This window comes from Neodiprion virginianus, chromosome 7 (assembly GCF_021901495.1).
Source record: "Neodiprion virginianus isolate iyNeoVirg1 chromosome 7, iyNeoVirg1.1, whole genome shotgun sequence".
NCBI classification, from domain to species: domain Eukaryota; kingdom Metazoa; phylum Arthropoda; class Insecta; order Hymenoptera; family Diprionidae; genus Neodiprion; species Neodiprion virginianus.
The window spans coordinates 1,773,293-1,797,806 of NC_060883.1; the positions used below are offsets into that span (position 1 = coordinate 1,773,293).

The 24,514-nt window shown below is 39.7% G+C and overlaps 1 protein-coding gene across 8 annotated transcripts in view; it reads left to right on the forward strand.

The window, feature by feature from the left end:
• Nucleotides 1-24,514, forward strand: part of LOC124308504 (nephrin) — a 155,063-nt gene that overhangs the window by 125,260 nt on the left and 5,289 nt on the right. For 6 of the 8 annotated variants that reach the window (XR_006909008.1, XM_046771266.1, XM_046771264.1 and 3 more), the window contains exons 4-13: nucleotides 14-124; nucleotides 5,219-5,309; nucleotides 5,495-5,607; nucleotides 5,896-6,074; nucleotides 7,088-7,247; nucleotides 10,270-10,400; nucleotides 15,019-15,178; nucleotides 15,933-16,232; nucleotides 16,903-17,223; nucleotides 23,985-24,221. Coding sequence is in view for 7 of the 8 variants with exons in the window: in XM_046771266.1 (XP_046627222.1) it covers nucleotides 14-124; nucleotides 5,219-5,309; nucleotides 5,495-5,607; nucleotides 5,896-6,074; nucleotides 7,088-7,247; nucleotides 10,270-10,400; nucleotides 15,019-15,178; nucleotides 15,933-16,232; nucleotides 16,903-17,223; nucleotides 23,985-24,221 (1,803 nt within the window). In the remaining variant the exon portion in view is untranslated. Of the gene's footprint in view, nucleotides 1-13; nucleotides 125-5,218; nucleotides 5,310-5,494; nucleotides 5,608-5,895; nucleotides 6,075-7,087; nucleotides 7,248-10,269; nucleotides 10,401-15,018; nucleotides 15,179-15,932; nucleotides 16,233-16,902; nucleotides 17,224-23,429; nucleotides 23,574-23,984; nucleotides 24,222-24,514 lie in introns of those variants that run through there. The other 2 variants (XM_046771271.1, XM_046771270.1) reach the window with 2 other exon arrangements.

Here is a 24,514-nt window from a genome sequence, read left to right on the forward strand (position 1 = left end):
ATCTGTGTTTCAGTGCCCCCCGAGCTACCGGCCATTTTGGACAGATGGGGTCGTGTCTTGAACGACAGCGTTGGCCCCTACCAAGAGGGTGACGAATTGCTGCTCAACTGTCGGGTGATTGGCGGTAAGTTATCATCATCCCCTTAACGTAAAGCGATGCACTCTCCGATTTCCACGTTGCCACCTCTTTACGTACTTAGTCGAAGACGATTTTAGTTTGTCACCAGGGTATTCCTCGACGTTTACTTTGTGAAACGAATAAACTAATTATATTCCCCAACCACTGGTCAAAAGAAATGACCGGAAATACTTCACCTCAATTTGTGTGCACAATGATTCGTGACAAGTTAATCAGTGTTTCTTACACTACGTTCTTCGCATTGTTCTTTTGTATCGTGCACTGGGTTCAAGTAGTTGTGCGTGACGACGGGGGGAATGAAAATTCTGTATCGGTGACACATTCTTTGTGTACACAGGTTCACTCCGTGGGTGTCCGTTGAGGCTTTTCCTCCTTTCGTGCCATGCGGGGTCGTTATTGTAACATGACAAGTCCATTTAGCCCTGTGGGCGCAGCACCCAAACACTCCACCTCATCTGCCCACTTTTCTCTTACCGAAACATTTCACACCTTCGTCTCTTTAACCGGATATACGCCGGCCACCTTTAAACACGGAAATGAAAGTGACATCTGAAAGAAAAGGCTTTCGGTAACAAGGACGAACCATTCATTAACGTCCGCGGTGAGCTCTATACTTGACCATGCAAACCCAGTGGCACTTTAACGGGGAAATGTTGAGCTTAGGTGAAAACGAAGTGAAAATTCGTATCGCTATTTGACGAGCGGAATTTATTCGTTTCGAATGACGATGGGAGGACTGGCGAAGCTTCAAACACGCGTCAAACAATTGCGGGTGGTTATAATTACAATTTCGTACGAGTTTGCAGTAATTGAATCAGGATGTGCATTGTACTACGAAATTAGAATACTCGCTAACTTCTCGCAAACTGCAGATTCAATCTTGCTGGGTGTAAGATTGTGAGGAGTACGAGGTATGCACATTGATCTCTGAGTATCACTGTTGGAGTCTTAAGCTAGAGAGAGCTGAAGAGCGAGGAACTTTTAAATACGACTTTTGATGTACGTACCAGTTAGATTTTCGAGTAAGCGAAACTGCCGAGAGACCAACAAAGATGTAGCGAAATGTGTCTCAACTTCCTTCCTGGCTTCCTTCGAATCCCATCGTCATAGTTTCTGTCAAACGTGTTCGCATTATACAGAGAGTTCGGGAGTTGATGATGTTGGTCGTAGCTGTAGGAGGTTTGAGGTTTGAATATACTAGAAGGAGATTGAGAGAGAGATAGTAAGAGCGAGAGTGAGAACGGGAAATCCTTTGATCAATATCTCCAATTAATGGAACAGAAGCTTTCGACATAACGACTATGTGTCAAAACCACCTTTTGCAACACTTGCACACCAACGTTTCTCAGCATCGCCAATTAAACACAATATAAAGAAGCGGAAGAAGAGGATGCAGCGCACAGAAAGAAGAGACAAAGGAATATCATAAACACGATCGACAAGCTTCGTTATCGTTACGCCCGTCATACCGAAGTATGTAACAGACGGAAATCAACCTTGATCATAACGAAACGACCCCTTTGTTATTGAGCGGTCCGGTTTATCTCTGTGTGCTTGTGCGGTGTAGTGGGTACTTAATTTGATTAACGCAATGTTCCGATAAGCGTGAAACTCTTGGAAATGAACAGCATCATGTATTTGCGTCATGAATTGGGTTGGAGTGAACCCCGTCTCAATTAACTCGGTCTAATTTCAAGTCAGAAACAACAGAACTTGAGGTCACCCTTCAACCACAATCGTTTCTTACCAGGTAACAGCCACACGATGACCTTCCTTCCTTCCTTCCTTCCTTTCCTCATTTACGTTCAATTTTACGGAAAAAATTCCCGAAAGCTGTAAGACAATCAGTTTAAAGAAAATTTTTAATTTTCGGTAAACGACACAGAGTGGAAGATCGTTCACTCTTTCACTCTCTTTCTCTTTCTCTCTATCTCTTGCCGTAACCAATCGTCAAATAAAATGAGACACAGGAGAATAAAAAGCTCGGGAAACTCTACGCCTGGTAAATCCACTGTGTAAATATACCTTTAGCTCGGTGCACCACACTGCATAAGTCAAATATAAGCAAGCAAATATCGACGTGAATACCCACCTTCTGCTCATTCGAGAAGTGCTTTACCAAGACGGTTTATACACTCGGTGCTTGAGCTGTGCGAACTTCAGCCGAACTACCTTATAAACAAAACCTAAACATAGGCTCAACGGTACAATACAATGGCCATAGAGTTGGACAAGTGGAGAACACCAGAGGCTATAATGAAGTTTACTCAGACGATCGAACGGATAATGTCACTGGTTATTAGACCAGGGAAAAAGCTTACTCTGCGCTTTTTTTTCTGTCGATCCGTTGCCTCTTTCCTCTAGTTTTCTTTTTGTTTTACCGTTCAAAGCTAAGTGAAAAGTTTTACGTTCGCTTAGGCAATTCTGGTGGAGTAAAGTTACTCTCTCTATCTCTCTCTCTCTCTTCCTCTCCCGCTCTCTCCACCATTTCTTCTCTTTCCATTCGTTATCGGCACTGCCATGCACTTACTTCACCAGCTGGGTATAAATTCCTGTACTCTGTTTAGAAATCAATGTTCCATAGGTACTCGATCCCCTTTTCACCTCACAACCGTTTTTCTATGTTTCTTCAACCATTTTCCTTCTCGTCGCAAAACCATTTTCACGTTCATCTTTTAACCATGGTCGGTCTTCTTCATCTTTCTGGCGTCGACGATACCGTTCTTCATTTCTCAGAAGTTAAATATCGAGCTTTTTACCGTTCCCTCGCACACCCGCCGCTCCGTCAGTTGTTCGCCTTTCAATTCACCTCACGGAATATATCCGGACCGTTCACCCAGCTTCTCCAAAGGTCTCCGAAGGTCTTGCTCAAACCGCCGATCGGCCTTGTCTCCACCTATCTCGTTCGACATAAATTTCTATCCCTTACCACTTTGCGATTCTTCCATTCACCTCAGCCCATTCCTGACCCCTAACTTCGATATCACCAATTCACGACGGTAGCCCGATCGAGAAACCGGTGATGTCACTGGGTATTAGATGAACATCGATCTTTGACAAGAGTTTTCCTAGTCGTAAAAAAAGGAGTAAGAGAAAATTTAATGTCGCGAGAGTATTTTCTCGTCTCTGCGGCAAGGAGCTGAGTAGAAAAATAAAAAAAAAAAAAATACACGTGAACGTGCGCCGTGGAGGAAGATTCGTTTTTCCGTCAAGATCGTTAGAACGAGTTTATCCGCTTTGATAAATATTAATCTCGTCGTCTCGTACCGTCGTTGATTACGAGTTTCCAACTTCTTTTCAAGAGAGCGAGCGAGAGGGTCCGAAAGTTGAGAAGCGAGAAGACAGCTCGTCGAAAGGTTGGAAACGAAAGCCTCGAGACATTCGGGATCGGAATTTAAATTGACGAAATCTCCGAGGGCGGCGATTCCTCCCCTACTTGCCGCTTCTCTTCCATTCTCCATCCCCCGTTCGCTCACTAAGCATTGCATAAGCGGACCACCGAAGCTACACCAGCCAGCGAGCCGCCGCTAACTGTCCCACTTCAATTCCCAAAGCGGTTGTTGCCTTTGCGGCTGACGGTCACGCGATATCTCGAACCAAAGCTTCTCCGCCACCTCGAAGGCAAACTCGATCGGACTGAAAAAGAAAACGAAGAGCCGGAAGCCCGGTGAATTTTTTCCAGCTTTTCCGGGACAGCCGAATCGAACGAATCGGCGACAGCGGCGAGTTGCGAATTTCACTCTTGCTCAGAAGGGTATTAAAATTTTCAGAGAAATTGAAGGTCTGGGGGAGAAAATTTTTTTCACATAAATCGCGGAAGAAGGACAGAAAGAAGAAGAAATTAAGGCGTCAGGCGGAGGACGATGGCCGTTATTAACCAGTCGTTAAAGCTCTCGAGCATGAGAGGACGGACCAAGAGGAAGACGAAGAAGAGGAGGGAGGCGAAGCCTGCTTAATTCGTAAGCTCGAACGGTCGTTTGCGTTAGTGCTTAGCGACGGGGTCTGGCTTCGGCTTGCCTCTAGCGTTGACTTTAACTACCCCCCGGCGCCGCGGCGCTCCAGCCTCGCGATTCAACCTGCCCAACCATCTCGGGGATTTTAATCCACAGATATCCGTCCGCCGATATCCTCAGGGATTACGGTCACCCGAACCGCTCACGTTTATCTGTATAGAACGAGAGACAGATGGTTAGATACACAGATATCATCCCCCCGAAAAAGGAATGTTTAGCCAACCAAACAGCTGAGGCTTGTCGCGAGTCGGTGGAGATTCGAAGATAGGGAAGCGCTTCTCGTACCTTTCCTTTCATTCTTCTTTGGAAGTGCGTCAGGTTTTCAAAGACACTGCACTTCGCGTGTCCGGGTGAAATGTAACCGGATTCGTCTGAAAATAAATTCTGAGGTATTTTTGGGTTTCCCGTTTTCGGCGTTGGTGCCAAACTTCGGAAATTCAAAATGGATAGTCAGTTCAAGTCCCGGAGAGCGTGGAGGGTCAAGTATTGAGGGGTTGACGATTCCACTTTGGGTAAAATGTCTGGAAGCTCGTACCATCGACTAATTTGAAACTTGTTCTCTTCACGTCTTGCTCATCTCTCATTTAATATCCCTTGATACCCATTCCTGCGTACCCTTATATTCAAGCGTTTTCAGAGACCGGCGTTCGCCTCTTTCTGTTCTTCTTTAACCTCCTCATCCTCCCATTTATTGGACAGCTAGGTACGAAGAAAAGGGGCCAGCCTGCTATCTCATTTTTCATCCATTAAATCTTTACTGCTCCGTTCGGGTTATTAAAGCCTTTCTCTTTTCCTCGAAGAAGATCAAGGAGGGGTAGATTGCATCCCACTATCCGTGGCCCTAATTTCGCGATAATTTCATCGTGTTTAATTACGCAATTAGGAAAGCTGCGGGTGGTAAGGGATCGAGCCAAGAAAAGGGGCAACAGTATACGCATTTTCCACGTCTATATACATCCGAGTCATCCCATTCAAAAGGGAAAAAAATAATTCTTTCAAAGATGAATAGAAGGCGAAAAACGTCTACCAACATTCTTTAAATATGATGAATCGTTTCTGATTCCAGGTAAACCACCGCCGCTTGTCAGATGGCTGATAAACGGAATCGTAAGGGATCAAGAATCGGAAATTCGAGCGGGTGACGTAATCGAGAACAGGTGAAAAAAAATTTTATACGTTCATTTTGTTATTTTCAAATTTTATTCAAAGATTCGGCACATCGAATTTCCATCAATATTTTAATTTCTGATTTGTTGTTTCCGTCTTGCCATTTGTGACCAATCAGTTCAATTTATCCTCTTCTAATTTCCGATTCTCTACATTTTTTTCTCTCCGCTTACAGGTTGACGTTGTCATCGATAAGCCGTTCCGATCTCGGCACGAGATTCACCTGCCAGGCACTGAACACAAAACTCGTCGAGCCTAAAACAGCTTCGCTGATCCTCGAAATGAATCGTGAGTGGAATAGATTTTTTCTCACTTTATTTTTTTTCAGTTGCCCCTTTGGTTCCATCCTCTTCCCAGCGGGCAATTTTTTCGTTCTCTCTTTTCTCCTCAAATTTTGCACCATTTTCTTGACGATTTTTACTACCGTTATTGTCGTTGTCAAAATGAATATAAATAGGAACAAAGAAAATGAGAAAAATTTTTTAAATGTTGCCCGATTCGTTTGTTGCTGTGCTTTGTTTTTTGCTTTGTTTCTTTCAATTATCCTAATCTTTCCTTTCCCCATCTGTTTCCCAGTGAAACCGTTAACGGTGAAGATAAAAAAACCGGGATCAACAACGACGACTATTAGCAACGGAATTGGCGAGGCTCTCAGGGCTGGCAAGCTGTACAAGGTCGCATGCGAGACAACCGGCTCCAGGCCTCCGGCTATCATTACTTGGTACGAGGGACAGAAGCTCCTGATGGGCGACAAGGTAGGAGAAGATTGAATACCCACTTGATTTAATCGCCAAATTAATCCTCGTTATTCCCCCTCCGTCGCGTATTAACGATGTTTGTTACACTCGCTTGATCATTGCCAGCGTATAATGTCCAGATAAAATTAACGCATTTCGTAAAAAATCCATTGCAGGCTTTGAATTTGGCCTAACGAGGAAAAGCAAATTTCGGAAAACAAAGTAAAGAAATAAATGAACAAATTAAACACTCGTATTAAATTCTCACATTTCACTGTAAAACCAATCGTCGAGTAAAAGCTTTCGCTTTTGGTTACACGACGTGGAGCTCTGTGTGGGCAGTATAGCTGCAAATAGAACGCGACGAGCGGATGGGAAGGGTATGTAGGCAACGCTCTGTAGTTCAGGACTTGAATGGAGATAGTTAAGGGGAGAAATTCCCTGGGGACGCGTAGCATTATCGATAACCAGGAATCAGGTTGTACTTCACCCCCTACCAACACCATGTGTACCTACGTACGTATTGCATACGCGAACACGCATTGTGTACGTATATACACGCATATACGAGATACCATTAAAGCACAGTGCGCATATGTTGCAAGAATCCAGAGATCCGTGTAATTAAAAATCATTTTTTCAAACATCGTACACTATAAACGGCCAAGTTTATCACCCTTGCCAATTTTGTTCTATTTACTATGTTCCATTGTTGTATTTAGATGGAAAATCTTTGAAAGTTTACGAGAACTTCGTCCTTTTCCTCTTTCCCTCCGATCTTCTTTCCTCTTGACGTTCCGGTTTCTCTGAATTTGAAACAACAGCTTGGAGACTTTAATATTACCATTTAATCAGAGGCGTGTGTAATCAATCGCTGTTAAATGATTGTAATACGTCAATTTCTATAAGTACAAGCGATGGAAAAAACGAAAAAAAAATTCGTTGCTTCTGAATCATCGTACAAATTCTTTAAAAATTTTATTACCGAACACCGGAATAAAAGTTCTTCTATTCTTGTTTCACCGTTGCAGAGGAAACCCTGGGAGGAAGAAACTCGAGAGAATCGAACCGTCAGTTTGCTCAGCTTCCAGCCGAGGGTCGAGGACAATGGAAAAACTATCACTTGCAGGGCCGAGAATCGAAACGTGACTGGTCTACACTTGGAAACTTCCTGGGTTATAAACGTCGAATGTAAGTCCGATAATATCATTATATATATATATCGACTATATTTTTTTACGCCGTGTTTCATTCGTTCCTAAATTCGCGTTTTTCCTATTTTTTATACTTACAACGTACCTCTAAAATGGTTGAAAACATAGTTTAATGAAAACAAAAGGACTGATTACAGACAGAGAGATGTGGAAGTTTTTTTGCATCGACAGATATTTTCTATTCTTCCATTCCCTCCATATTTTCCCCCGCATTTCTTGCCACTCGGTTTTATTATCCTTATACGTTTTACGAGGATATTGATCCTTTTTATTTCATTTATTGCACCGCGCGGGGTTTTACTCTATTTTTTTTTTTTCATTTTTTTTCCTTCTTTACCTATTCTCCCACTTTTCGCATTGTCATTTTCTTCCATTTTCTTGTTTGGTCGTTTTATACATATGCGCGCGTATGGGAATGAGAATGAGAGAAAGAGAAGGAGATTGTCTCTTTGATACTTTTGTCGCAAATACGATATCCTCGCTACATATTATTGCACAGTGCAAACATCATTCTACAGGACATGAACCGATATCCGATACATATCGTACAAGTTTTATTGCCCGTTGAAATTTATCACAAAATTACACCCCTCGATACACGCTGCCTGGCTCTGACACTCACTCTTTTGCATCGTAAACTTTTCCCATTCGTATAACGATTCCTCATATATATATATATATACATTTTTTACAGCCTTAGCAAAATATTCGCCAAAGTTACAAGCTTGTATTTCGAGTTGCGATTCGGCAGAAAAAAAAAGAGAATGAATTAATGATTGAATAAAAAACGAACAGTTTGATCACTCTGAATTTTTTTTTTCAACGCCGGCGAAGTTAAACGTGTATAAAATAGGAAAAAATCAGCGAACCGAAGAAGGATATTCGAAATGTAAAAACACCGAAAACGAGAACATCATTTTCTCAGACATGTCGTTTATTCTATTTTGTTGGATAAAAAATTTAAGAATCCAAAGCTTATAAAATCGAACGAAAAGCTTGAAATTGTTTTCCGGATATCGCATCGTTGAAAAATTCACCATCAAGCATTGCCAGAAATTTTCTAGATTACGGCGTATCAATTGCAGTACGGAAAAAAATTCTAGAAATTTTCAATCGCAAAACTGCAGTTCAGCTTAAAATTCGTAAAGATAATAAGCTTGAAAATTAGTTTCTCAATCCGGTTAAAAGTTATACTTTGAAATTCTGACCGAATAATGGTTATAATATAATCATTATCTTTGTTGTTCGGTAACGTCTGTGTTTGTTTTCTCTCTCTCTCTCTCTCTCTCTATTTCTCTTTCTTTGGCTACTCGGAAAATCATTTTCTTCGACGATGCGGAAATACGTGAAAAGCGTATATATTTTTTTTATTCTCAAGAGTGGGTAGCTCGGGGATGAAATACACGGATAAAATAAAAATAAGAAATTGAGGCTCTCCTGCAGCCTCCAGCCTTCTATTCTCTCTCTCTCTCTCTCTCGCTTTACAAATGGAAGTATGGAAGCTGAACAAATTAGGGTTCGGTGAGCCGAGCTTTCTTCTCTCATTCCGGGCTTCTCTCTCCTCTCGCATGTCAGCGCGTAACGGCTCTACACACCCACAAAGACGGTAACAAGTAACAGGGGCGGTAAAAGCCCCCCGAGTAAACCGAGATGACGTCACGGCACGTATTCAATTACCTTGACCATCGCCCTGAGATCCTTCAAATTACAACCCCTTTGAAACTCGACACCGACGCCCTCGTCCCCGACCTCGCCTTACCTTCTCTCCTCCCTCCCTCCTTCCTTCCTTCCTTCCTTCCTTTCTTTATTTCTCTACCGCCTCCGACGATGAAAAACCGCTTAATAGAGGCTCTGCCGTTTTCAAAATATCGAAAAGGAAACGTGGAAAATGAAAACAATTGGATAAAATAATATGTGATACATTTCTAAAATCAAACTGGGATTCGAATTTTTTACGAAATTTTTTTTGTAACTCTCAGTTTCATTTTCAAATTTGGATGGTTGTGGAAACGAATTGATATTCTTCGTTTTGCGGTAGATTTTTGGCTTAACTACGTTCTCGTGTACTTAATTTCGATTTTTCACTCGAAGCATATTTTCATATCGAGACTTTCTGTGCGTTTATTTCCTCAATTTCTTTCGATTCGTTTCATTCCTATCCGAGTTTATATCGGTGAGTTAAAATATACTCGTTTACCAATATTTCCTTCATCTTATAGAAGAGCTATCTTGTGCCTACTCAAGTATAAACAACAATATATATTTGTACGAGAAGCCAAAGATAGAGAGACAGGGAGAAATGGAATAAAAATAACTCGGCGAAAAACGGAATAAACGACGTTTTCACCTTCAGGTTCAACGAGGTATCTGAAACGGAAAAATTAAGAATGTTGTATTCATTCGCAAACCTTGTTTACACAGAGATACGTATTTTATAAACTCGAGTTCTGCAGATGCGTTTCGTTAAAATTGCTGCTGCTGCTGCTGCTGCTGCAAACATTTTTCTCTCGTCTTAATTTCGCCACTTTTTTTTTCTTTGTAATTTTTAAGTTTCCATCTTTTGCTTCACTTAAAAAAACAACCACCCTCCTTCTTTCTCCTCTTTTAACTCTTCTACTTTTATTTTACGTTACTCTTATTCTCACACTGTGATTTAATTTCTACGTCGCTGCCTAATTTCTATTCCGACGCAGCTGCACTCCGGCGTTTTTATATGATTCCATTTCCTTCTCTTTCTCCCTCTCTCTCTCTCTCTCTCTTTTCCTTTCTTTATCACCGTTTTGTCTTTAATTGGTACATTGCCCTGAAAATAATTCGATAATAAAATGTAAAATGGAATAATCGTAAAGAAAATCGTGATTGGTTTAGTGTTTTTTTGCTCATTCCACTTGCGGTCGTGGAATCAGAATTAAAGATAATGAAAAATCCTCGACTTTCTAATTCTAATCACTAACGCAACCCCAACCAAATGTTGTTAATTGAAGGGTCTTGTTTTACAGATCCGCCAATCGTTTCGCTGAGGTTGGGATTAACTTTGAGCCCTGAGGACATCAAGGAAGGGGTTGACGTCTATTTCGAGTGTCACGTCAAGGCGAATCCGCCGTGGAGGAAGCTAACCTGGTATCACAACGTGAGTCAACAATACATACATACACATATAATATACACACACGCGCACCGCGTGCAATACGTTGTAAAATTATTTACACAGCATTTGTCTATATATCGGCTTGAAATTACTATTTGGCTGTAAATTAAGCAAGAAAATTACAACCCGAGGTAATGATTTTACCGAGTTTTTCGCGAAAACCAAGAATCTCATTTAATTCGTTATTAATGATAAATAGACTTCGAATCAGTCGACATGTTTTCACCGTTATCTGCTTTGTTGTCATACTTTATTTCACATAATATTATATTCTTGCCACATATGTCGAAGAAGAAGTTTATTATCATCTGAAACGAGGGTACAAAACAGAGAATATACATGTACGTATGTATGATCGAACGCGTTGGAAGAAGTTTTATAAGAAGCAGCAGCGGTGAAAGCGTCGGGAAAGAAAGAAAAAATGTACAAAGAAAAAGAAAAAGAATAAGGATCGGCAGATGCTGGGTAAAGAGATTGGCGCTGGTGAAACTTGCGGCTTAAAAATATAATCAGACTTCGTTTCACCGAAAAAAATATATCTCTCGTTGTGTATCTTCGTTCGATCTTTTTTTAAAATTTTTTTATTATTATTATTTTATTTGATTCGTGATTCGTACAAAATTGCAACATTAATTGTTTTACGATAACGTTGAATTTTTCTCAGGTAAAGATTGAATTTCGTGATTACGCGCTAGTTGTATTTTATGTATAATGTATCGCGGTTTTACAAAGACACGACGCACGTACGCGACGTGTTAGCTTTGGCAGGCTTAATTAGGAGTTAACCGCACCCTCAAATACGCCGCGTGTCACAGAACTAACGTCACTTACAATTATACAAACAGCTGGACGAATGTATATAATTGTACAGGGTGTCCCATTGAAAGTAAAAAATATCCTCTGGTACATCGAAATCTAAGCATTGAATTGAAAATTCTTTCCAACAAAAGTTGTCGTAGTATATGAAAAAGGACGCGAGGCCCAACTTTTTTCATTCAAAAGGAACCTCCGATTTTTTATTGCATTTTTCTTATCTCTCGTTGAAATGTCCTTCGTATACTTTTAATGCTCGGTTATCGAAATATTTGAGGATATTTTTTGAAATGGGACACCCTGTATAACATTTATACGTATACGTAATATTATCTTTTTACTGCTCTCAAAATTTTTCTTTTCTCTCCCATCTTTCTCATCTTTTCGCGTTTCATCGGGTATACGATTAATTGGTAGGGAAAAATACGATCAAGAATGCGAAAAATCTATGTTACGAGAATCAAAGAGAAGAAATTTGTATTTATTATTGCTCGATCGAATTGCCGAATCAATTATCGATGCTGCAACTCTGTTACGAAAGAATTGTTTTGCGTGTACGTGTGTTTCCGTACACACATGCATAGATATATATATATATATGTGTGCAGGATAATATACATGCGCAGGTGTATACGTTTGGTACAGTAGCTAAAGTTGCGTGGCTCAGGTGGAGGAGCAAATTGAACGAGGCGGAAGTTTTCACCTACGGAAAAAGACGTATACGTACCTACTTAACGTATATATCTGTGTATACACACGTAAAACGTATTTACACGGAGATAGAACTTTTGGACAAACGCGCGATGTTGAAAATTATCGAAGAAATAGTCGATCGGTCGTATAGATTTGTTGTTTTTCAGAAATTTTGTTTCTTCTAAATTTTTCTCTCAAAACTTTTTCATTTGCCTGCCGAGTCTGATCAGTATCGGATTTTTCACTCGGCCGATTCCGTAAAACGGAATTTCGCATTGGCTGAAAAAATTCCGTATCCTTGTAAGAATTTATTCCTATCCCGAAGGACAAAAATAAAATGAAAAGAAAATGAAAATCACGAGGTCTCAGTTTCGGGTTCCAGCCCGGATCGTCGGGGACAGTATTTCGAGCAATTAACGAGCCAACTCAATTAAACTAGACTGTAATCCCGGTGTATATAAGGCGCGTTTCAACGCGAGAGAAGAGCGAAGGGGAGGCAAAGGGAGGCAAAGGGAGGCAAAGGGAGGCCTAGATGAGCCGAATCGGAGGTCGTCCTCCCTGCGCGGCATAGGTTAAGCCTCGGGTTTATCCCGGTTAAACCCCAACCGGAATTCCCGAGGGAACGGGATTCCCAGTCGCGCAAAACCCCGGACGTACATAACGCACTCGGCACCCGCTTATACGTGGAATTAGTCATAGGCGAAAATACGCCGTGCGAAGGTTGGAAAAAGATGCCGAATTATTTTCATTCAAACTGGGGGGAAAAAATCGGGTGTAACGTTTGCGGTGGAGGAAAAACAAATTTATAAAAAGAACATCGGTCGTCCTTCTTTCTTTCTTTTTATTTTCGTTTCAAATAGCATGAAAATTGTTGAAAATCTAATTAATATGTACGCCAATTTATTTCACTCTACGATGGTTGAAATAGATTTTTTTTCTTTCATCACTTATTTCAATATTTCCGTTTGTCGATCCTAATAAATATCCCTGGACTTTTATAAATTTAAATACTCACAATTAGCGTAGCAATAATACAAAAAAGAATAGTTTCGACAAATTCGTCTAAAGTGTTCTCATACACGTGAATACATACATACGTACATCCATATGTGTGTATGTTTCATATTTTCTCGACTAAATGAAGTTAAGGGACTGACTCCAGCAGCAGCAGCAGCAGCAGATTCAAATCAAGTTAAAGTTTTCGACGGAATTGGAAGGGTATCCAACCTGGTTGGAAAGTGAGGTAGGGGTGGGGGACTAGTTAACCCTTATTTAAGCCAAATACCCCCAAAATCTGATTAGCGGAGAAGCGTGCCGTGAAACCGCGATCGGCATCAGTGACGTTTCTAATATGATAAAGTAACAAATAATTGCATCAGTATGAACGCCAATGGGAAATTGTAGTAGCTGATTGCGTTGATATTATATATTATTTCAGTCTTGAATAGTGAGAATTTTTTCATCTCGCGAAACGCGATCAAAAGAAGAAGAAGAAAAAAACTACAAGTTTATTCTTCCAAGTTTGAAAATTTCGTATCGATGATAACAGATGTAAAAAAATGAAAAACGACAAGTTGTGATACTTTTTTTTTGTATTTTCGAATATAATTCTGCAAATCGATGAGCGTATTTTACGGTTGAATTATGGGGTGAAAAAATTGTGTCAAGTTGTGGGGAACATAATAAGGGGCAGGGATGAAAATACCCTCGCGTAAATAAATGCAAGATATCAGATTATAAAATCCATTTAATAAATTCCTCCCGACGCGGGGAACCGGTGAATAATTGCTATCACTTATAGCGTCGCGGGGTTTTTGTGAGATACATAAAAGAATAGGAATGAGAAGAAGAAGAAGAAGAAGAAGAAGAAGAAGAAAGGGAGGATGTATTCCCGCAACTCGTCTCTCCTCGAGATTCAAATGGCCTCGTTTTAAATCGATTTAGAATTGTCTTCGCCCCCTCTTCGAATGGTTATGGGAAATGAAACCTGCAGACGATGAAACTGCCGTCGAGATCGTCGTCGTCGTCCTTACGGAGGAAAAACTCGAATAAAAGAAAAATAGAAGAAAAAAATAAAATAAAATAAAATAAACAAAGAGGAAAATACAAGAAAATCAGATCGAATTGAATTACCTGAAAAAAAATTCACGCGGGTTGAACGCAATTCTGATCATCGCTGTTGATATATAATGCGTACCCAAGATGTACGGGGATGCAAAATAAACAGGTTAAAAGTAAGGAAATCTAATTTTTGCGATCGTCTGACTTCTGTTTCTTTTTTTTCTCTTTTTTCTATTTCCTTGCTTCCGCAAACGCGTGAAAATTATTCCCGCAGAAAACTGATCCACCAACTAGCGTGGAAGAAAAAATGAAATGCATAGCTATCGTGATTTCCAATTGCGGTTTCATCATTTCTTTTTCTTTTTTTTTTTTTTTTATTCCATCTATCTCACATCCGCCGTCTGTGTAGCTCTTTTTCTATTTATTCGTTGTTTTTTTTTTTTTACCTTCTCTGCGTAGAGTTCTTTTGATCTGAAACACGATCTGCAAGCATCGCTTCGATCATCGCGTTTCATAACGTGACAGAAATTGCTCGAGTTTTGTAGTTTTTTTTTTTTTTATTCTGTTTTTTTTTAACACACTTTTTTCTCTTTTTTTCGCTGTTCGGTGACTATGACGTTGAAATTGACGTTGACGTTGATGGAGAGAGAATTTTGACACGTTGTACATACAGCTGATCCAATTTACACTGTATTTTTTTCAATTTCGATGTTTACTTAACATCGTGCATATATATGTATGTAATATTTAAATTATAAAAAGAGACAAACCGCAGAGTTACTTGAGATTGATAAAAAGTGTCTATAAATTGAACAAAAATAATTTAATACCCTGCCAAAGAACAATATAATCCTTAAGCCACGCTACCGGAAAAAAAGGGGTGTCGAAATCGGGGCGGAAATTTATTGCACGGAGAGAAAAAATATTTATCGATCCGAACAATCCTGTTTATAATTTTATTTTCTTCTAATCCTTGAATTTACTCTATTTCTGGTTGCTCTTTTTTTTTCTTTTTTTTTTTTTTGTAACTCAGAACGAGCTACTGGTACACAATTCGTCGGCAAAAACGATAATATCGAACCAGAGTCTGGCTCTTCAAACTGTGACAAGGGGCAGCGCCGGTCTTTACATTTGCGCAGCGAGCAACGATCTAGGCGAAACAAGAAGCGAGCCGCTACCCTTCAGAGTGAAATGTAAGTGGAGCTTTTTACTCTTTCCATTCTTTTTTTTTTTTTTCTCGTCAGTGTTTTATTGGATATTCCATGCGAATCCAACCAACGTCCGACCCTCGCGATTTTTGATTATTCTCAAAATGTTTTCTACAATTGTCGCAATTCCGAAACGGTACCCCGAAGTCTTTCAGATTTTTTAACCAACTGCTCGATTGTTTATACATATTTGACGTGATTTTGGAAAGGACCTTTTTTAAAAAATTTTATTCCCCTCTTCTCTCCTTACTTTTATCACTCGAATTTCGGATTGTCACAAGGAATTTCTTCCGGCTCGAGGGAAATGAAACGCAAGGAAGAGAAAAAAAAAAAAAAAACGCAGGCAGAAAATTCGAGATAAAACGGCTACCGTGACTCTTTTGGAGAATTCGCTATCGCGGCTAGAAAACTTTTGGCCCGGCCAGCGAGTCGTAAAATTTGTCGGTAATAAAGCGAAAACACGTGCTCGGAAAATCATCCAATATCACGAGACATTACATTGCACAAGTTTTATCGTCGGTTGGCGAATTTTTTTTTTTTTTTTTTATTACATTAATCTAACAAATTTTTATCACGCGCTCTTGACTTTGATCTACCCGACCAATCAAGATTAGAGAATTTCCCTTCGCGATCTTGGATAAATTTTCAGATTATCATTGTTGAAAAATTTACTCCCAACGAATTTCCTTTTCTTTTTTTTTTTTGCAACACGTAAAATTGCACAAATTCAACTCGGCAGTTACCCCCGTCTGCAAGGACGAAAGGGTGATCGTTGTCGGGGCTTCGAAGGGCGAGTCGTTGGACGTCGTGTGTCGGGTCGAAGCACATCCGCCCGCCCACAGCTTCCGGTGGAAGTTCAACAACAGCGGGGAGACTCTAGAAGTCGTTTCCAGCACCCATCGGGTATCGAACAACGGAGTCAGCAGCACCCTCAGGTACACCCTGAGCAGCGAACGCGATTACGGAACTCTGAGCTGTTGGGCGGACAACGCGGTCGGTTCGCAGACAAAACCGTGCCTCTTCCAACTGGTTGCCGCAGGTGAGTTGTCATATTTGACGAGGTAACGAAACGTCGGAGGTAAAGGAATAAATCGGTGTTGGGCAATTTCTGACCGACCGTCGAGGAGTCAAATTTGATTTTTTTTTTTTTTTTTTTCTTTCTTTGTCGTACGTATATTTGTCAGATTTCAGACAATCCTTAATGCGCAAAGTGCAAGCGCGATTTTTCCTAAGCATGCATCGTTACTGTAACGTTGCTAACTTTGACCTCGTAGAGTTTCAACATTATTTCTACCCTTAGTCTTTATTCAACTTCCATTTGTTGAATCTTGAATTTTCGACGCCGATGTTATTCCCTCACCTTCCGTCTTCGATTTTTCTCTCTTCTCTTCTCCTTTGTTATAACATTTTTCAGTCGAAATGTTTGGTACGGGAGAGAAAAAAAAAAAAACACCTATCGCGTACAAAGTATTTTTCAACAGCTTTGTTTATTTTTATCAGCTTTCACATCACTCTGTTTTATAAATTCGATACTTTCTCTTCCCGCAAGTTGTTCACCTGACGTTCTCTCTTCTTGTTCTCACGAGTCGTCGTCTTGAATCTCGTTTTCTCTGTTGGGAACAAAAAAAAAAAAAATAAAAAAAAGAAAAGAAAAGAAAATGAATAAATTGAAACACGGGAATAATTCCGCTTCTCGTGACCTGTTTTAGGAAAACCTTCCCCCGTGAGAAACTGCTCGTTGGCAAATCAGACCTACACGAGCGTTGAGGTGCGTTGTGTGCCAGGATACGACGGCGGTTTGCCACAGCGTTTCGTCCTCGAGGTTTTCCACGGCGACGTTGATTTCTTATCGAGCACCCAACCGCTTTACAACGTTTCGAATCTCGACGAGCCGGTTTTTTCCCTAGCTGGCATCGAGGCGACCGTCGATGCCGGTGTTCACGTTGCCGTTTACGCCGTCAACGCCAAGGGGCGAAGCACCGCCGTCGTACTCAGCGAAGTCACCTTCAGAGACGCTGAGAAACGAACCGGTGAGTTTTTCGACACCTTCGTAATCCAGGTTCTTGGTTGATTTTTGTTTTTTTTTTTTTTTTACATCATTTCATAACACGTGTATTACGTGTAGTCACTGTAACATATGCTCAAGATCTCCAAAAAATTTTATCTTTAATTCCGTCTACGCCTGCGATTTTTTCGAATCGAAATTATCGTCGATTTTACGTCTGAATGTCGATCCGAAGATTTATTTATCGGTCTACTTTTTTGTTGTTGGATAACTGTTTTTCTTTTTTTCTCCTCTCTCTCTTCTCTTCAACTCCTTCGTGCAACCTTCGTGAAAATTATCGCGTTTGACCCAGAAACGCGGATTTTTTTGCATGTGCTTTTCGTTTTCTTTTTCTTTTTTTTTTTAATTTTTTTATTAGCGTTGGTTTCTCATGTTTATTTTATTTCATTATTTTTCTTTTTCTTTCGGCATTGTAAGTCTGGCGGGCGGACAGTTGATAAACGATAATAATAATCCCCGGCAATAGTACACGCGAGGTTAGCGAATTCACTCCTGAAATAAGGCGCGCAATCTTATAGATTAGTCTAACAGTCTCAAGGGTAAAAAAGGGGGGAGAACCTCAATTTTTATTCGGTCAGTAATTTTCAAAAAATATTAGAACAAAAATGAAAAATGAGATAAACGAGGAAGGAAGGGAGTAAGAGGAGCGTTTGTTGGTGTCACTTGTGAGATTGGCAAATAATGAAAATTACTTTTTGACAATACTACCGTTAGACAACGAATCTTGGTCAAAGACTAGCCCTTTTTATTTGTTTTCTTCCGTTTCACTTTGTCATTTCTTCTCGTTATTGTTATTCATATTTTTTCATATTCATAGTTGTTTGCTTTTTTTATTTACCTCTTCTTTCCTCTTTTTCTTAATACTACTATTCAGTTTACTTGAATACCGGACTCGGGATTCCACGAAAACTCGAGACTTCTTTTTACTTATTCATGTTATTCAATTATTCTCGGGCTATAAATGTATACAATATATTTATGTATATTTGTTGTAGAAACATTATCATAACCTTTACGGTATACCTGAACGATTTACATAACGTGTATGTATACCTAGCTGCCGCCCGTAATACAGTATTTTACACCGAATAAAAATGTATCAATAATTTATATGTCCATCGCGCACCTCTTGCGGAGGGTGGGGGGGGAGAAGATTTTTGTCTCTTTATTCTCGTTCGCGAGACTTTGTGGTACAAGTAAAAACAAACTTGAGGTAAAGAACAAAAAACAAAAAATAAAAATGAATGAAAAGGGATGCCGAAGAACAAGAAGAACAAAAAACAACTCTAACGATACATATTGTATGAGGACAAAAAAAAGAAAAGCGCACCTCTGGTTTTACTGTCCAGAAAAGAAACGCCCGATATTTTTTCTCATACTTTTCTTCCTCTCATTTTTCTTTGAACTTGTGTGACTCGCCCGGTTTCGACTTTGCTCTGAAACCTCATACTTTGTTCCTTGCCTCCGTTTTCCAGCTGCTTCATAAACTGTGAGGTATATATATATATATGTAAGTCAGAACAGTCGGGTCTTAATTCAACAAAACAACTTCACCAACGCGGGGGAAACTTTTAATTAGCGCGTGCGGCTCTCTCACTCTTTCTCTCTCTCTCTCTTTCTCTCTTTTCGCGAATATCTCTCTCGTTTCCAGAAAACGGTGAAAACGGTGTATAATTGCAAAATCTAAAAGTCCCCCTGCAATTTGACCGTGAATTGGAATTTTCGCCAAGACAGCGCGTGTAAAAAAAGGAAGAATAGATTGGAGTGAGATAAAATAGAAGGACTGAAAAAATGAAGAACAGCGTTTTTTCTTCTCCTTTATCTTTTTTTCACCCTTAGAATAAAGAATTCGCGATCTGCGAAGATCGAAGCTTATTTAACGAACGGCATCGATTTTTCAAACAGTTCGTCGAACAATATTTTTGCTCAAAACGTTTAAAGCGCTAAATAAGAAAACGAAACAAAATCACACCGTAATAAAATATAATAATAAAAATTAAAAAAAAAAAAAATATAATATAATAAGAATTGAAAAACAAATAAATCAGCCAACCGAATTAAAGTACCAAAAAATTGAAATTGTCACAAGGTCTTCTTTCTTTTGTGAATTCTCGTAGCAGGAATGTATACGCAGAGGGTTGCGTAACTTGCCTTTCCTCCTGTACAAGCAATCGAATATCAATGCACAGAAAAAGGCAGCGGACACGAGCAAACAGACAGGAAAGACGTGGGCTTATACACGTCCGTGTAATACACTCGTGATTCGAGAGAGGCTGAGTGAGGTTGTCGTTGATCGATGTTGGCTATCATTCCGCGTTAGATCCGCCAGGTTCTCCCCTCCTCGATTGGTAAAGTGACAAAAAATTACGACGCCGCCAATAAATCGGGTTTCTAACCTTTACGATCGCTGCTCTCTTCCTATTTTATCCCCCTTCATCCCCTAGGCGAAGAGAATCACGCGTCAACCGTGATAATAAAATTTCCGAGTGACTCTGCTGCAGGGTTTTCTCTTCGGATAAAAATACTTGCCACGATTTTCCCAACTCTCTTCATCCTCCTCTGCCCACTCATAATGCAGCTGTAACTGCACTTTATCTACCTCTCGTCGTATTACCCGCCGTAACTTTTGACTCCGCCCTGTCGTAAAAATGACATTTTTGATCATCATTTTTTCATATCGCTGCGATTCTTTTGGATATTGTATATTTTAGTAAAATATATCGAGCCGATGGCAAAGATATTATTTATGGTGGAATATTTTACTTTAAATTTTCAATAAGCAAAATTTTACTCCACACCCTATTTTTTCACCCTCTATATTTATCACTTCCTTTTCGTCGTTTTCCTTCGATATAACAAACCGCAGTACTGTATAAATTTCAGCGCAAGGTGAACGAAAATTTTCTCTTTGATCCTCTGCAAATAACATATTCGTACAACGTTGAAACAATGTTAGAGAAACCCCTGAAAAACACCTTTGAAAAGGTAATTTGCACAAAAATTTCGAAGCCCTTGAAAAGCTCGAATATATTATGCTTCGCGTACGGTTTATACATGTATATATTTTTTATGCTTGCATCTATATCGCGTGATATATTATTTCGCACATATGTACAATATATATCGTACGCGGATGTAATTTTATTTCAACCAGCCACTCACAGATTAGCCACAACTTTTTCGCGTATTATTTTTTCACCGGAGCAATTTTCCTCGGTTTCCTTTTCCACTTTCCTCCAAAGTCCTTTTCGCACATCATCTTTTCACAAGAGGCATTTTTTTTTTATTATTTAGATCCTTTTTTTACTTCCCTGCAACGTGAAGAATATTTTTCTTTCCATCGTATTGTTTTTTTTCCCCTTAGAATCCGTTCATTCACTCTAATCAAAGTGAGACGCTTTTTTCCGTTCGCAAGGAATATAAACTTGTTGAGACGAACTTCGGTATTACGGATTCATAAAAATTCGAAACGCTCGGTTTTCGCAAAATAATTTACCCCATCATCATCCCCTGTGATATTTCGCACGTCTAACGTAATCAGCCATGCAGACAACCCGCAAAATTATAATCCATATTGCTAGAGTTACACGAATTCGTAACGAAGGCGAAACCCTGGAGGCGGTTCGAGTTTTGGGCGGCAGGGGTTGAATAATTTCAGGCTTAAGACGAGGTTAGGTTAGGATCTACAAGGTTATACAGGTACCTTCTCTATACCTGTAACATTTTCAACCCCATCCCTTACACGTACACGGGGAAACTCGAATTAAGGGAAGGCGCAGGGCTGCCGGGGTTTTCGTTTTATAAACGACGCAATGAAGGAAACGAGATAACGGCTTTTAATCTCCCTTTCTCATTTCCCTCGTTTTACCCATCGATCAATTCCAGGGGTAGGTACACATTTATTTATCCCTGCATAGAACATATCCAAATCGACGAACGAAATGGTTAAACACAAAATTTAGTATCAATTTTGCGAATGTATAGGAAGAACAAAAATTGAAACTAAAAACGGTGGAAAACAACCCATCATTTTAAGGGTCTGAAGTTTACTGAAATATTCTCAAGATTTCTGTTCTTCATTTGAAATATTTCCAGACCAGTTCCATTTTTTTTTTTTTTTTTTTTATGAACTTGACGATGAAACCGGTCTAGAAACGTTCCAAGTCAGAAATCGAAGCGCAGAGAAAAGAAGTTGTTCGTTTTTGACCAGTTGAATAAAAAATTCGAAAAAATACAGAGTACAGTATCAGAGTTGGGATAATTGCAGAAAAATTTGACGAGGAAAATGAAATATGGCGAGGATCAGACGTTCGTTGGGTTCGCATGGAATTCCCATTGCATGCATATTATACGTGTATACGCGAGTAAATAATACCAGTCGGACAATTTCAAGGCGAGACAATTGGGCAATCCTCTGATAAGCGCTTGTTACTCCGCATCCCACGGCTATTACAGACGTAAACGACAGAGACGCAGAGACGTCGTATACTCGAGTGAGCGGGACAGCGGCGCTCTTCCCAAACCGGATATCACCTCGTGCATATTCATGTGTTATATACGTATGCGTACAACGTTTGTTACCGTAATTAACTAAAGTCGTTAACCACAATCTATTCGTCATTTCCATTTCACAGAATTATGAATTTCAGATATTCAAGAATCATTTTAAAGAGCTTCCGGTTGCTTGGGGGTGTTTCGTTATTTCAGTTTCTTAATTTGTCATCTTTTTTAACCGGTTTACTCTTACGTGGTTGTTTGTTTGTTTGTTTGTTTTTTTTTTCTTGGAAAATGAAATTTCGATTTCCCTCAAGTTCGCGTTTTATAAAAGTGCCACACGCCATTTTTGGGGAACAGCAAAAAGGAACGTGGAAATGAAACGAGAAGTTATACCGTGTACTCTTCATAACTTCCCGCTCCCGAGGCGCTACACGAAGAGATAAGGCGAGAAACGGGAGAATTATCATCTTGCAGATATAGAGACGTTAAAAAAGGGTATTTTAAGCAAAGTAGTTCACCGTTCAGACTGAATTAACGAAAGATATTTATCTTGGGAGCGCAATTATACGCCCGGAATAACTCCGAGAGAGAATGAGAGAAAGAGAGAGGGCGGCGCGTACCGTGAATGTAAATCACGGTCTTCAACCCTCGACTTTCAGACTCGGTTTATTCCTACGTATTTGTTCGTACGGATGATACTCGATCCCGTTCGAACGCCAAATTCAATTCTCCTACTCTTTGTAAGCCCAAATCAATTTCTTCGTTTATTTATTACTCCAAAGTAACGAACAACAATAACGTGAAAACGCGAATAATGAAATTGAAAATCACCATGAAGAACCTGTGAAAAAAAAAAAAAATTATTCATTCGTGAAAAGAAACTTTGCAATGTAAAAATAAATAAACAAGGATTGTATGTTATGGTTGTATACCAAATGCGTGTGTGCAGTAATTTAACCGAGGCTTTTCTTCTCTTCCTCACGTGTAAAACTGGCGGAACTGAAGAAAAGGAGAAAATAGAAGGATAAGGAGAAGAAACAGGGTATCCAATTTCATGGTTAGTGTAATACTCGTCGTCGCCGAAAGGAGGAACCGTTTTATTAGACGATCCTTGCAGCACCCGTCGTTGTATTATAAAGATAAGACCTCTTTATATTATCGGGGTACCGGATGACATGCGGGGGAAAGAGAAAGGGGGAAGAAAAAATGGAAGAAAAAAAAAGTACAAAATAAACGTTTGCAGGATTTTGCGACGAGGAACGAAGTTCGAAGATTAGTTGTCAGCCTCTTTTTTTTCTCTCCCTGATTAAGTAATTTATGATTACGAAATACGAAATAGGTACTACCTTAAAAAAAAAAAGAAAATCTGCTGCACCCTGTGAAGTGATTTTTATTTTTGGGTTTTTTTTTTTGGTAATTAAATAAAAATAGAAATCATTCGTCAACCTGTCCTGTTCATTGTTTTCTTTTTCATTTCGCAAAATATTGTCAAATCATCATGCAGAAAATTAATTAAATACCATAAAAGAATAAGATCGTTGATTTTTACGGAACACGTGATTTTTTGAGGAAAAGAAAAGCGAGAAACATTTTCATTCGAATTTCTCATCATCTCTTATATTTCTTATCGGTTGTTTCTTCTGATTTACGGTAGACTTGTTATTTAACCCGTAGCTACCAACCTGAACAAACATACTTTCCGGCTGCGGTTTCCTGTACGAAAACCTTAAGTGGATTGCTCAACGTTGTGCACACCCACCCTCACATTCTGGGTGAGGTGCAGCACAATGGTAGAACATAAAGAGAGAGAGAGACGACGTCGAGGCAAGAAATAGTTTCGTTAATCATCCAACTGGAAAAAGCATCGACAGCGCAACATCTCTAATCCTCTTCTTTCAACTTATTTCTCTATAAACGTCTCTTCTTCCTAAAATTACATAATGTACCTTGGAATGTCCAGTTTTCGTTCGAATAATTTTGCCACGTATACTAAGATTGAAGATTAAATTTATACAGCAATTCATATCCAAATTTTAATTCCAATTAATACGTCCATTTCGAATTTGGATCCAAACTTGAGGAGAAAGAAGAAGAACCCCGAAACCATATTTCTCGACAGTAAAAACTTCCAACCGAACAGTTTGCTCCCTAATTCACCGATCGCTTCGCTCCTTCGTTCATTCGTCGGCCAATCGATTCACTCGATATTCTTCTATCTTCCGTTCGCAGGTCAGCATTCCGGTATGGCGATGTCACCGTTGATAGGAGTGGCAGTGGGAGCGGCGGTTACTCTGGGATCAGTCGTCTTAGTCGTGATGATAAGAGCGCGTCGGGAGCGGGTCTCGAAGACCCGGAATCACGAGAAAACAACGGAAATAAACGACGTTCCAAACTCCCAGCAGTACCCTCTGCAAAACATTCAAACGACCATCGAGACCGACCCTGATGTTATTCCAAATAAATTTGGTGAGTTGTTTCCATTCTCCTTACATTATATTCTTCGTTGTCTTCGTTGTCTTCGTATTCATCGTCTTGGGTACACATCTTTCTTCATTCCTCATTCGTCATCTTCGTCGTTCTTGTATCGAATCTCAACTCGGTCTCCTTTCTCTTCACCTTGGAATCGGAAGTCAACTTTATTTTTTACAGTTTCTTTTCCATCCCAACGCGATCCTCACCGTTATCTTTCTTCGTTTCTTCTCCCTTCGCGTCAAACATCACTTTGACAATTAGTGAATACTTTCATCCTCGTCCCGATC